At 42.8% G+C, this 14,985-nt stretch overlaps 1 protein-coding gene across 3 annotated transcripts in view; it reads right to left on the reverse strand.

Annotated features, from left to right (window-relative positions):
* Window positions 1-5,039: 5,039 nt before the first annotated feature.
* LHFPL2 (LHFPL tetraspan subfamily member 2) overlaps window positions 5,040-14,985 on the reverse strand; it is a 119,346-nt gene continuing 109,400 nt past the window's right edge. For all 3 annotated transcript variants that reach the window (XM_044276109.1, XM_044276110.1, XM_044276111.1), the window contains one exon: window positions 5,040-10,044. In XM_044276109.1, coding sequence (XP_044132044.1) covers window positions 9,788-10,044 — 257 coding nt within the window. In that variant the 3' untranslated portion in view covers window positions 5,040-9,787. The remainder of the gene's footprint in view (window positions 10,045-14,985) is intronic.

A 14,985-nucleotide genomic window follows, 5' to 3' on the forward strand; every position in this document is an offset into this window, starting at 1 on the left:
AATTCCTAAGTCCAGGATGTCATTCTAGGGAGCCAGTTTAAAGAAAGGTGAGTTTTATACATCACCGCATCGCTTCGGAAAACCGGAAGTGACGTAGCGCACCTAGGGCGGGTCACTTCCGGAAAATGGCGGCGCCCATAGCGCCGCACACATGCGGTGACGGAGGAACAGAGGACCGTATACAGATGATGAAAGAAGAGGGGAGGGGACGCCCCCCTCCCCAACGGTACCCCAGACCGAAATCGCCATGATCAGGCCTAAAATAAAGGCACTGAGATCCATAGAAAGCGAGCAAGGCTTTAAGGAGGGAAAAAGGAACCCTTAAGCAATCTTCAGCTCCCAGAGGACAGAAAAAAACACGGTGGGCTGGGGGGTGATCTCCTCCCTTTCAGGGAGCTGAAGATCGTTTATTGGTTCTTGGGCTCATTAAAATTCCGTCGGTCCTACCAGTCCACAGGGGCAGTTAACCCCATCTGTGCTGCTGTTGAGGACGTAAGGGAATAATAGCATTCTGAATACAGAATGCATAGTACAGTAGGGCTGGAGGGGTTAAAAAAATAAATAAAAAAAATTTAACTCACCTTAATCCACTTGATCGCACAGCCGGCATCTCTTCTGTCTCTTTGCTGATTGCAGTCAAAGGACCTGTGGTGACGTCACTCCGGTCATCACATGGTCCGTCACATGATCTTTTACCATGGTAATGGATCATGTGATGACCGGAGTGACGTCACCACAGGTCCTTTGACTGCAATCAGCAAAGAAAGAGACAGAAGAGATGCCGGCTGCGTGAGCAAGTGGATTAAGGCGAGTTAAATAATTTTATATTTTTTTTTAACCCCTCCAGCGCTATTGTACTATGCATTCTGTATTCAGAATGCTATTATTTTCCCTTATAACCATGTTATAAGGGAAAATAATAAAATTATCAGGTCTCCATCCCGATCGTCTCCTAGCAACAGTGCGTGAAAATCGCACCACATCCACACTTGCTTGCGATTTTCACGCAGCCCCATTCACTTCTATGGGGCCTGCGTTGCGTGGAAAACACACAATATAGAACATGCTGCGATTTTCATGCAACGCACACGTGATGGGTGAAAATCACCGCTCGTGTGCACAGCCCCATAGAAATGAATAGGTCCAGATTCAGTGCGGGTGCAATGCGTTCACATCACGCATTGCACCTGCGCGGAACACTCGCCTGTGTGAAAGGGGCCTTAGACTTTATTAAAAATCTTGAGCCCCTGTCTATATGCAGCCTTGAGTTTCTCTATTAGCAGGCCCTGAATTTTCATCAGTCAGGCAGCACAACTGAGGGCTCCTTACCTCCTAAATACTCATTATAGCTCAATCCTCATCTCATACCTCCCAACTGCCCTGGATCCGGCGGGACAGCCCCAGATTTCAGTGGAGAGGTATGTCCCGCTTTCTGGCAGCTGTCCCTGTGTTGCCATAATGAAGCAGAGAGCCGTCGCAGGCATCAGCTCCCCGCTTCATCATTCCTGCTGGCTCTCCACACCTCTGGTCTGTGCGGGGGCCGGCCAGCAGTCAGCCTCGTCTCCACCTCCTTCACAGACTAGAGCAGTCGATATCCTGCTGCTAGGAATCAGGTAAGTATGTGGTGTTTATTTTTTTCACATTCTGTAAGGGGCACAATGTGGGCATATTACTGGGGGGGCACAGCTGGGTATATTACTGTGGGCGCAGCTGGGAGTGCTGTCCGCATCTTTTGCGGCCCCATTGAAGTGAATGGGTCCGCACCTGAGCCGCAAAAAACTGTGGCTCGGATGCGGACCTGAAAAACGGTCGGGTGCATGAGGCCTTAAAGAGGACCTTTTACTACTCCTGACATGCCTATTTTAATAGCTACATGCATTCTCCATGTACTAACAATTCTGGAGCATCTATTCTCATGTCTGTATGTTGTGCCATTCCTTTATTATTTGCACTAGACGTTATGAATGAATTACTATCAGCCTTCACTAAGGGTACAGAGGGGTGGTAACCAGTTAGGGGTGTGTCCCTGCACAGTCTGAAAATGGCAGCACTGATTGGATAGAGTCAGTCTATGCAGGGACACACCCCAACTTGTTACCTCCCCTCTGTACCCTTACTTTAAAGTTGGTTGGTTTATGTAACCCCCAAGATTTTAATAAAGACCTCAGCCTTTTCATCCACAAGAGGTTTGTGTCATTTATTTATTAATTAATTATTGTTGAATATGGCACCATGCATGGAGCTATTAAAACAGAAATGTCAGGAGAGGTGAAAGGGCCTCTTTAAAGCAGCTGCTGCAGGAGAAATCTAGGCATTTATATGACTGGACGCCCATGTAATACATAATGGTCTGGGTCCATCAGAGTTAGAGCCTGTTGTACAGAGTTAGACTCCACCCTGGCTCAGAGGGGGTATCAAGCAGGGGAACACCCCACTCCCTGAGAGACCCAGTTGTTTATTTATATTTAAAAAAAAATTGTAATATACACGAGTACACTTTTTGGCCACATGTTCAGTCTTTTAAATGCAGTTTTCAAAGCCCAAACCAGGTCTGGATCATTAAAAGGAGAAAAGGTATTAAGAGGAAATACAACTTTTTTTTTTTTTCACTCCACTCCTGGTTTTAGCTTTAAAAACTGCATAAAAACCCTGAACTATAATCCTAACCATTCTGTATCCAGCAGAACAATCTAATTTCAGTGGTATAATCCCAATTTCAGCGTCTTGAGGACGCACATACAGTTGCAGCCAATGGTGAAGCACAGAGCAGTCAGCTCCCTGCTCCACCATTCCCGTCCTGTGCCCTCTCCAATGTCTCCTAACATCATTGCACCTGCTGAGCAGACTGGGACAGCACACAGGCTGGGAATCATTCCCCCCAACGTATGCTCGCCCCTACTTAGCTCAGTAGGTGCAATTACATCCCTGCATTGCACCAGTTGCTTGAGAGAGCTTGAGATGTGCTCCGTTCATCAGGGGAATGGGGCTAGGAGAGTATCACTTTAATATTTTTTTTTTATTAGCACTAAGGAAGCAACATTATTGTTAGAGGGGACATTAAAAGGGACAGCACTAGTGTAAAGGGGGCATAATTACAGTATGGGGGCACTAAGTGCATAACTACTGCATGGGGGCACTAAGGAAGCATATCTATTGTGAAGGGGGCAGTAAGAGGGAATATCTACCATGTTGGGGCGCAAAGGATGCATAAATATTGTGAATAAAAAATCTGCAGCATAAAGTGACCCGCGGTGCGGATTTCTGACCTGCTGCAGATCTCCACTTTGGATCTCACCATCTGCAGTGGAGAGGGTGAAATCCACAGCCATTTATGAGGCGAAACCTGCAGCTGCCTTTTCAGCTGTACAGTACGGAATTTTGTTTTTCTTCAAACTCTAACCAAAAAAACATCTTTTTTATTCTAATTCCATAAAGAGGTTGCATCAACTTGGCCTTGTTCGTCTACAAACAGCACCACGTATGTCCAAAGGTTGTATGTGGCATTACAACTGAACTATTCACATCAATGAAGCGGAGCTTCAATACCACATGAACAAGTAAAGCATTCTAAATTAGGTGGAGTTGGTAAAAATAAAAATAATTCTGCCGTAGGTTTTATTTTACGGCATTCCATGTGTGTTAAAACTGACATGTCAATGTCATTCTGATACCAACACATTGAAAAAAATACAACTTTGAAAAACGATTTCTTTGCATCGCTGTATTTTGACCCTCATAACTTTTAAATTTACATCTATGGAGCAGTTTGAGGGCTCATGTTCGCTGGGCAATCTGTAGATTTTAGGTGTGTGACTTTTTAAAGTATTTTTTTTAGGTGACGTGACCTAAAAATACCTAATTGGCCATTTATTTTATTTTTTTCCTGTTATGCCATTACCAGTATAGGATAAATACTTTTATATTTTAATAGTACCGGCATTTTGGAACACGGTAATAACAATGATGTTTACTTTTTGTTTTTTAATCATTTTTAAAATTGGGGATTTAGTCCCCATAGGGCACTTGAACATATGATCATCTCCTTTCCCACAAACTGCAATAATTTACCACTGCATTCAATGGGAAGAACAGTTCCTATCAAGCTCTGCAACAAACAGGGCTCGAGAGGAATTTTGCTATGGCAGGCCTCAGACTGCCATCGCAGTCGAACAGCTCCTACAATCTCGTCACAGGGTAGCTGTTCCGTTATACTCCAAGCTTAGATGCCATGGTCCCAATTGTGCCACAAAACAAGAGCCACAGCCTCTTCAAAACCAGTTGATTTGTGGGGGTGCCAGGTTGGACTACCCAATCACATACTGATGACCTATATTGAGGCTTTGCCATCAATTTCAAAATCTTAGATAACCCCTTGAAACTTTAAAGCAATTTTTCAAAAATTACCACTCCAACAGCAAAAACACATTCAATGGTGAAGCTACGATTTCAAAGGGAAACGTGTTATGCACGAGACTCTTCTTGTTTTATAGCTTAGTCCAGAATATGCATGCTTGATAAAGTGACCGTAAAAAAGTTAAGGCTATGAAGGACAAAAATACACCATGACCAGAAGTACGAGGGTATGGCCACATGCCACAGCTGTACAATGGTTGCTGTGCAGCGAGAACCGTGCTGCCCTGCAATCCATGCCAGAATTCAAGAAATTCATTAAAAACTAAATTGCTTTTTCACTGTGCATTGTTAATGGAGTAACCACCAAAATACGGCCATTAACTATGCACTGTGAAGAAAACCTAAAAAATGAATCAGGTTTTAACTACTTCAACACCAGCACGGCTTGCAGGCCTGCACAGTTTTTCACTGCACTGCGGCCACACCGTATACTAGATAATTTTCAAAGTTGACTACAAATTTCAGTACAGTTGGAGCTGCAGGTTTCTAAACTATGCTGGCCAAAAAGGACACCCTTTTGGCATATGTTTGCCCATTAAAGTGTATGGGTGTGTCAGTCATTATGCTGGCCTTACAGGATCATCTTAGACTGCATAAATAAAATAACTAGCACACAAAGCATCGCATAAAGTAATTGAACAATTGTTCTATTTGTCACTTTTTTATTGTTTTTCTATTATAAGAGTCTTATTTTGCATATTTCCAAGGACCTCAAACTCACAGTATCAAAAAAGCATAACATTTTAGTTGGGGCACGTCATAAATTTTTACACTGTATGTACAAAACGTGTATTGAGCATTTAAAATTTTTTGCGAACCTGCGGCCAAGGCACAGTGGAGGAAGCAAGATAGTGGGCACAGTTAATAACAGTCTGGGAATTTGCTGGGATTGTCCCGAATTTTCAGAGTAAAATTCAGCAAATTTGGCTTGTCCCAGCCAGAACTGGGTGGTCTGGAGAGTGGGCGTGTCCAGGGGCAGAATTTACAGACAAATGTGGGGCACATCAACATCCAAAGGATCACACTATTGATAATATTAAATCTGATAACCCAGGCATCAGCCTTATTTACTGGAGGCCCCTACTGTACCTAGGCCACAGGTGAACATTATAACCCACCACTTTGTAATACTAACAACTTTGTATTGTATTGCACCTTTTTTTTTTTTTGTTTACTTTACACAGACCCAAACTTTTTAGTTTGTGTGTTCTTTTAAATATGCTACAGAACAAGTTAGAACAAGAAACCTTATGGCACGAAAGAATACATGGCTTGTGTACACAGATTTACCAGACCACAGACATTTACAATATAAAGACAAGACATGGTTCTGATCACACGCATTGGATTTATTTAAACTGGACAATTTACGAGGAACTAGCTTGATCTTGAGATGATTGGAAGACTTGACATGACCATGTTTTGCTCACATAGGCTGGTGCTTTTTCCTATAGTGGGCAAGCACGACCACCACTGATGGATTGCAGGGTGGTCGTAACCATGGAAATGAGCTGTGTAAATTGTGATGGAAAAATGAATCCAGCCAGCAAAGGAAGCAATATGGTTAATAACAATGCATAGGTAATTGCCTTGTATTAACTTCCTCTACGTAATAAATGATATTTGCCGAAGTGAGTCAACCCATTTAACACACTTTTATGAGTTTTTTTGGGGCTTACATGAAATTTTATATATTTTTTTTAATACAAAAATTTTGTGCTGTGTGAAAATAGCTAAAAATGCTATGCCTAGAGCAAGTTATGGTTTGGGAAAAAAATAAAAAATTTATAAACCCAAAGACACTAACAACATGAGGAAAAAAAAGGGTGGCGTTTTTCAGAAAAAATGCTGTGTGACAACCTCCTAAGTTGTGCTTTGGTTTTTAGCAATACTGAATCAGAAAATACATTGAAGGCAACAAAACATCCCAGTAACAAGTGTTAGTTGGCACATAGATTGTGGTATGTGTAAAGTTCTGTAACCTTCCATTCGCAGTCTTCGATTTTACACGATGGATAAGTTAGTTTGTAGATTATGTTTGTATTATTGGGTTTGCTCTAATAGATCCTATAACAAAGCTTGGATTTGCATAGTTCTTCTGAGAACATAAACATGGTTGATTTCATCTTTCATGATTCATAAGGATTCTCCAGAATAAAGTGGGCGTAGATGATGGGTAGGCCTGAAAAGATTCAGATAATTTATTTTATGCATGACAATGTAGAGCCGGTAATCCTTAAGGTCCTTTTAAACCAACCAATGATTGAGCAAATTATCGGGGATGAGCATTTGGCTCATTCATCAGGTGATCATGTCTTTTGGCCAGCACCAAAATTATCTTTTTTGTGCAGCAAATCTACCTGAGTAAACGGTGATCCTCTATGGGGAGCTATGTAAATGTAGCTCCCATCTCTAATGAGCAGGCAATTATTAGGAACCAACAGTTAGTTTCCGATGTGCCTATGACATCCATCCATGTAAAAGGACAGTTTAAGTTGCCCATTCACATGCAATAGGTATCGGTCAAATGATCGTTCGGCCGACAGCTCTATTCCCACTCCCTACCGGCTTCCCCATACAGTGTGTTGGCCGAACCTGCCCTTCATGGTGGGTCTGGCCAATAAAAGACTAATGTGCATGGCAAGCTGTAGGCCTTATTCACAAGTCACTTTTCATCAATGTCGCTACATTGACCAAAACCAGCAGTGGATCCTCCACCAAGATAAGGTATAATGCACAAGTTCTATGTTTTGGTCCAGCTGCTGGTTTGGGGGTTCAACGATCACTGATGCAAAATAGTGACCAAAACACTGATGTGTGAAGAATAAAGCCTAAATCTCTTGGTCCTCCACATGTCTGGAAATAATGGCCGGGTTCACTGGTAGAAAGGTCCACTGTAAATGCAAGGGACGGTATGTTGATCTTCAGATCATGGATGCTTGGCATGAGGTGGACAACATTAAGCAATTTAATTCTCTCTTTGCCCTCATTTGGCCCAATGTTGCATCTTTGATCTGTGTAGGAAGGAGTATGAGAAGTAGGTTGTCTATGCAATGAGGTGGGCATGATCGTAGACGTTCCTCAACATGGGAGAATGTTTCAGGGGTCTCTTATGGTAAAACAGTAGGGCATCACTGTCTTAAATACTAGCAATCTGATGACTTTGAGGTTCTTTTGCTTATTCCTCCACTTTAGTACCTTGGAATAATTCCCAGGATCAATGTGCTTAAGTTGTAGGTGATCCAGCATTCTAGAAATTATTCTACATTTCCAATAAATTCCTGCAGGGGAATAAACTGAAATGAGAACAGACTGAAATACATACTATTCAATATGCTGCCATACACACTGAATATAACGTAACAGTGAAGCTGGAAAGGAGGAGCACCAAATATTCAGTAATTTTGCCAACTATAAAACCAGTAGTGTCCATTGGCTAAGGATCTCCGAACAATAGGGACAGATATACTTTTAAATGAAAGTTCATACACATGCTCAATGAATGTATAGTACAACTCCAAACATCACTAAGTTTCACACTGCCGGCAGAGAACAGCCTGCCAGAGCAGATGATACTGGGATGACCGCAGGCCCCAAAGGGGCCAGCGGGCATTGCGGTAACATCAAGTAATGCAGAATCCAGAGAGCTCTGGTAGGTTGTTCTCTGCTGGAACAGCCTTCCCGAACTACTGCCGACGTGTGAAACACGCCTAACAGCAGCAGTATGATTTGCGTGTATTCAAGAGGACAGAGCTTGCCAGTCCCTCAAGATAGTGACTAACAGGTTGACATGCATCTCCTGGTAGCCAAATGGCACAAGGGACAACATCCTCTGGAAAAAACATCAGTATATGATCGATGGGAGTCCGACGCCTTGCTTCTGTGATCGGCGAAGGTCCGGGGTGTCTGCCCCCACCAGATACTGATAATCTATCCAGAGGATAGTTTCAGAAAACCACTTTAAGCTGACAAGACCGCCAAACAATTCCCATACATATAAGACTATATATGTGAAAGGACAAATTAAGATCCATGTAAAGGTCTCCTATTACTGACTATAGAGATCACCTATGCCTTGATGTCCATTGATTTGCAACTTTGATACTGAGCACTAAGACTGGAATCACAACCTTAGCTTTGTATTCCCCAACAAGACATAAATAGGGCCCCATTAATTATTCCTCAAAATCTAGTATAAATAATGGGCAGTTATAGGAAATATAACGCACCAAATATTTGGTCCCTACTTACACAATTGAAATGTATGAAGTGTGCTTTTAAGCCCCCCAGCAAATGAACACCGCAACTCTATACAGTGATAATAGCTTGTGGGGTCCACTACTTGCTGTTGACATGGGTCAGTGCTGTGCTGTCTCTATAGCTCAAGTTGTGTGCACATATAATGTTAGTACATTCATTAGAGTCTAAACGGTTTACATTTTCAAGGCCGAAGCTACGGAGCAGAACCTGGGCGAGTCCCCTGCAGCACGTTACGACCAATTCACTAAGACTAAGATAGATTCATTATATAACAGATCCAAATGGTGACCAACAGGCCCCACATACTTCTAATGGGGTCCATCAAAGTTTGTCATTTTCCTGCTAAAAGTAATGTACACAAAGGCTTTGGACGCAGATGAGAACAGAGCCTAGACTCCACAAGGGAGTGCTGCATCGGTCACATTCAAGACGACCTGGATGCACAGGATCTATCAGTCTCTTAAAATGCACTAAAGTGTCCCAGCTCCCTCAAAGACTGATCTGCGAAGTCAAAGAGATAATGCGGTGAAGGACATGATTCATTAGGGTGCTGTCAATATCCTAATAAGACCCCTTTAAAAGTCAATTCAAATGGCCAAAGTATTCCCATTGTCAATGCAGTGGTTCTCTCCATATCTAAAAAAAAAGTAATCCTATACGTATTTAAACATTCATTTGCACCACATAAAGAACCATATGAGAAAACTACAATTTTCCAGTTTACAAACACAAAGATTAGTGGCACACAGATTTCAGCAAGCAGTGGCTTCAAATTAGAAAAACTGGAAAATATAAAAAAAAAAAAAGGTCAAAAAATACTCCGTAAGCTTTCTGATATGGAAAGGAGAAAATACAGTTTTAAAGTGACTTTTCGGAAGCTGAAGGATCACAACATTGGCAAGTATTATACACAAATCTTTGCACTTCATTTCCATGTGCCGAGCACTACAATCACATCTCTGGTCCAATCTCCAGGTAGAAGGCCCCTTTCCACTTCAGGCTAAGGAGAAGAAGAAGCCGGAGCATGACAATACATGAATGTGTATCATCCAATCATGCAAGAAGTGGGCCGTGTAAACATGATGATCCCTTTATGAAGTCTCTAAAGTGTTTGTTAAAGCAAGCATATGAGGTTCTTCCCTTCTTCTATTTCTTCCTGAACTTTGTCACTAGAGGTGGCAATTTCGGCCTGTGCAGAGAAGACGGCGCAGATGAAGGTAAGGATGGTGCCTCCGATGGCCGTGTAGAAGGCCCACCCCAACGAACACTCCCCAAGTTTGTATGCGGAGGCATAATGTCCACAGTAACCGATCACCTTCTGAGATCCCCATCCAGCAGGGTATAGGATTAGGCCAAGGATAAGAAAAAGACCTAGAAAATAAAAGCAAAGAAAGAATTAATATGGGGGAAAATCTACATTATACACCTACTCCAACTGATGCATATGCTAACAATGTAGTATCATCATTAGCCAACAGTTCCTTAGTAGATGAATAAAGAGTCCGTCAACCCTGGACATGTCCTGTACAGGTATATCTGTACCTAAGTAACCAGTAAAACACCTCTGCATCAAAGGCATATTGCATATGTGACTATAGATGCACCTGTAAAGGGGTTATACAGGATGAGAGAAACATGGCTGCTTTCTTCCAAAAAATAGCGCCACACCTGTCCACCAGCGGTGTGTGCCACTGCAGCTCAGCTACATTCACTTTAAAAGGAAAATATATTTTGAAGAAAAATGGTCAGAACAAGTTGAAAACAAAAAAAGAATCATTACAGTCATTGTCACCAGTGTTTGCCGGATCCGGCATAGGCCAAACATCTCCGACACATGATGGATCAGATGAACTATAATGGAGTCCGCCATGGTCCTGCAATGAGTACCAGCAATTTTTGGGACAAAACACAGGGCAAGATTCCTGAGGAATGGGAGATTGATGCCTGCAGCTGATAACATATGAAAATATAGCACAAGGTTAGCTCTGCATATAACGTTACCTTACACGCACAAAATGGAATACTCACAATTCAAAGGCTGCACAAGTCAGATTAAATTACAACAATGGGTTGGTTTGTTTTTTTGGCACCATACATACAAAGCCTAAATCTAGTCTGCGCTACAGCTATGAATGCTATAATGTGTAAGATGATGGAGACCAGACTTATGAAGATCCAAACAATGGCTCGTTTTATATAGTCTTCAGACCCTGTGCACGGCTCTAAAGCTTCAACTATAAATTACAACAGTCAGGGGAGAGTCCAGCAGCTGGAAACCCACCAACCCAAAGACCAAGCCAGCCCTGCCACTGAGAGCTAGCTATACACACATGGACTCCAGTGGAGAGTGACCAGCAGGCGGCGTGCACCTAGCCCTTCTGCTGCCTGAGGCGAAAACTGAAACAGCCCTTCCCTACAGCCACCCCACTTGCCCCTACCTGATCGGCTCACTTGGCCTCATTGGTGGTGGACCCCTGGTGACCAGCAAGCACTTTCCCTGCCTGAGTTAATTACAATCATAAAAACCTACAAGCTCCAACAATGTCAAAGAAAAATCACAGACGCATCTATTTTTCTTTTCAAGGACACTATGTTTACGTACTGTCCCGGAATTTACAGATAGTTGACAACCTTTCATGTTCGGACAAGATTAGTGGAGGTTCCAGTGGCAGAACTCCCATCTAACCCCCTCTAATTTATGTTTTTTCTCAGACAACCCCTTTACGGCTTCTAAACAGATTTTTGCTCTACCCTTTTTTGTCGCAAAAACTAATATTTTCATAAAACTGGACACTTTTTGGCACATGCGTTTTTATACTGTATTTTCAGTTTAAAAAATAAAATAGAAATTCACACAAGGGAAATATGTTTCTTTCAGTTCATCGGAAAGGTATGGAAAACATTTTGAAAAAACGAAAAAAACTCAACAAAAACACCATTGCTACAACTTTCTGCGAGTTAAAATGGCATGGGCACAACAAATGGATCACAACTGAAAAATCCCACTATGAAACAATGCATGTGTGCACTGCTTTTCTGAATTCTCATGGTCCTTCAGCTAACTTCTAGAGTAGGCATTTTTTTTAAAAATTATTATAAAGCACCAAAAACGCATGTCAAAAAGCGGCAAAAGCCACTTAAGTTAGCAAAAACACCATAAAAACAGATCCCAGCTTTAGGTAGCATAAACAAGCATAAAAATGCTAAACAATCATGAACCATTTGTAAACCCAAGTATAACGGAGACATGAGGAGGTCTTCATCTGTTAGGGTGACCGGGGAAAACCTGCTTGCAACCTGTTTGGAATTCTGTGTTTTTCTGCAGGAAATATGCACCTAAATGCACAGGCAAAGGCTACTTTCACACTCACGTTTTGTGCGGGTCAGTTATGGATGGATCAGTTCAGATAATACAACAGTCTGCATCCATTCTGAACGGATCAGTTTGTATTATATTTAAGGCTACTTTCACACTTGCGTTCAGAGCGGATCCGTCTGAGACGGATCCGCTCATATAATGCAGACGATGGGATCCGTTCAGAACGGATCCGCTCATATAATGCAGACGATAGGATCCGTTCAGAACGGATCCATCTGCATTATATTGTAAAAAAAATTCTAAGTGTGAAAGTAGCCGCAGACGGATCCGTCCAGACTTTACATTGAAAGTCAATGGGGGACGGATCCGTTTGAAAATTGAGCCATATTGTGTCAAATTCAAACGGATCCATCCCTATTGACTTTCATTGTAAGTCTGGATGGATCCGTTTGCCTCCGCACGGCCAGGCGGACACCCGAACGCTGCAAGAGAGCCTTTAAAACGGAACTCACAAGCGGAGCCCCGAACGCAAATGTGAAAGTAGCCTTAAGTCAATGGAGGAAGGATCCGTTTTCTATTGTGTCAGTTTGGCTGCAAGCAGCATTTTGGTGTCCGCCTCCAGAGCGGATTGGAGACTGAACTGATGCATTCTGAGCGGATCCTTTTCCATTCAGAATGCATTAGGGCAAAACTGATCCGTTTTGGACCGCTTGTGAGAGCCCTGAACGGATCTTACAAACGGAAAGCCAAAACGCCAGTGTGAAAGTAGACTTACTTGCTTTTTTTGTTGCAGAATTGATCCGGATTTTCTGCAGATCTTCCCCTTTTATTGCCAAGTGTGAAATCCGCACCAAAGATCGCTAAAACAATTGACACACAGCAAATTTCCAGGTCAATTTCCTGATTGAATGGAAAAGCAAAGCGTACATGACATTTGTCTAATCTCGTACACTTTGCATTAAAGGAGTATTGCGGTTACATTATCCTGTGGATAACTATTAGATTGGTGGGGGTCCTAGCGTTGGGACCCCCACCTATCATGAGGACTGGGGCTCCGTACCCCCTGCAATAAATGGAGCGGTGGGTTGGGCATGTGTGCGGCTGCTCCATTCATTTCTATGGGAGTTCCAGAGATAGCCGAGTGCTGTACTCGTCTCCGGAACTGAGATAACACATCCACTGGCGGGATGTGCAGGACCAGCGAAAGGAGAAAATGCAGGATGCACATGGCCGATATACGTGTTTTACAGAGACGGTCGTGTGTATGAGGCCTTATTGGCCGATAATTGGGCATCTGTCACCCTACATATTCACTTTATTACTGCATTGAAGAAACTAGGGATAACATTTAAAGGGAACCTGTCACCTGGATTTTGTGTATAGAGCTGAGGACATGGGTTGCTAGATGGCCGCTAGAGCACATCCGCAATATCCAGTCCCCATAGCTCTGTGTGCTTTTATTGTGTATAAAAACCGATTTGATACATATGCAAATTAACCTGAGATGAGTCAGAGCTTGAAAAAATGACTCTTCTCCGGTCACACAAGATATGACTCTTATGTTAATTTGCATAAAAGGCGGGAAGTACAAAAATGCATAATACTTATTTATTGAATTAGTCTGCAAATGAAATGAAAAGTGTAATTTATATGTTTAGGGTAACACAATGAACATTTAGAAACGCTCAGTGAGGGTAGCATAGTAGAGGCGACAGGTTCCCTTTAATGCTCAGATTTTCCCAGAAAGTCATTAAAGTATAGAAAACATCTATCATGCAGAGAACGGCCAGGGTGTGGGTAACCCCCTGAACTCGGTGCCCGGGTACTGGCACGTGTACAAGCAGTTTGCTCCCTGGTCATTTGCCAGCACTGCAGAATTGAAATGAAGCTGTGGAAATGGTCTTTTGTTCCACTGTCAGTGAGGTTTATTAGTCACAGGTCCCCTATGTAATTCTCTCCACAAGACCAGATGTCATTGGGACCAATTCCAGTAATGAATAATCTCTTCTGAAATATGACCTTTAACAAACACTGAACAATTGGGAGGCGCAGTTACCCCTCTCAACATGCCCTTTGTGGGTTCCATATCAGATAATGCTGGGAAAGCCATCATTTCTTGACCTAGGTGATGGTCCTAGGTGACCAGAATGGCAATAAAAGAGTAAAAATAACGAAAGTGAGATGGACTATTTAGCCTACTTTCACACTTGCGCTTGATCGGATCCGTTCTGAACGGATCCGATCATATTAATGCAGACGGAGGCTCCGTTCAGTACGGATCCGTCTGCATTAATAACTTAGAAAAATTTCTAAGTGCGAAAGTAGCCTGAGCGGATCCGTTCAGACTTTCAATGTAAAGTCAATGGGGGACGGATCCGCTTGAAGATTGAGCCATATGGTGTCATCTTCAAGCGGATCCGTTCCCATTGACTTACATTGTAAGTCTGGACGGATCCGCACGCCTCCGCACGGCCAGGCGGACAGCTGAACGCTGCAAGCAGCGTTCAGCTGTCCGCCTGGCCGTGCGGAGGCGAGCGGAGCGGAGGCTGAACGCCGCCAGACTGATGCAGTCTGAGCGGATCCGCATCCATTCAGACTGCATCAGGGCTGGATGGAAGCGTTCTGCTCCGCTCGTGAGCTCCTTCAAACGGAGCTCACGAGCGGACAGCAGAACGCTAGTGTGAATGTAGCCTTAATGAGATAATGGGATCCATCAAAATCTGTTACTAAATAGTCAGTCAGTCATGGCTCCTGTAAAAACTAGGATGCCCTGCAACCTCCTGAAATATGGGAGGATTCTGTAATGCCATGTCCTTACCCTTCTACGGCCCACAATTCTACCTCTGTGCCCCCAGTACAGTGGTCCCTCAAGATACAATACTTTCAACATACAATGTACTTTTTTTGGGCCACCATAAGTTGAAACTAGACAACATACAATGCCTCAGAGTCAGATCCAACCAATCAAGGTCACTTATTAGGTGAAATAGCTG

Source organism: Bufo gargarizans, chromosome 1, assembly GCF_014858855.1.
Source record: "Bufo gargarizans isolate SCDJY-AF-19 chromosome 1, ASM1485885v1, whole genome shotgun sequence".
In the NCBI taxonomy this organism is placed as follows: Eukaryota; Metazoa; Chordata; class Amphibia; order Anura; family Bufonidae; genus Bufo; species Bufo gargarizans.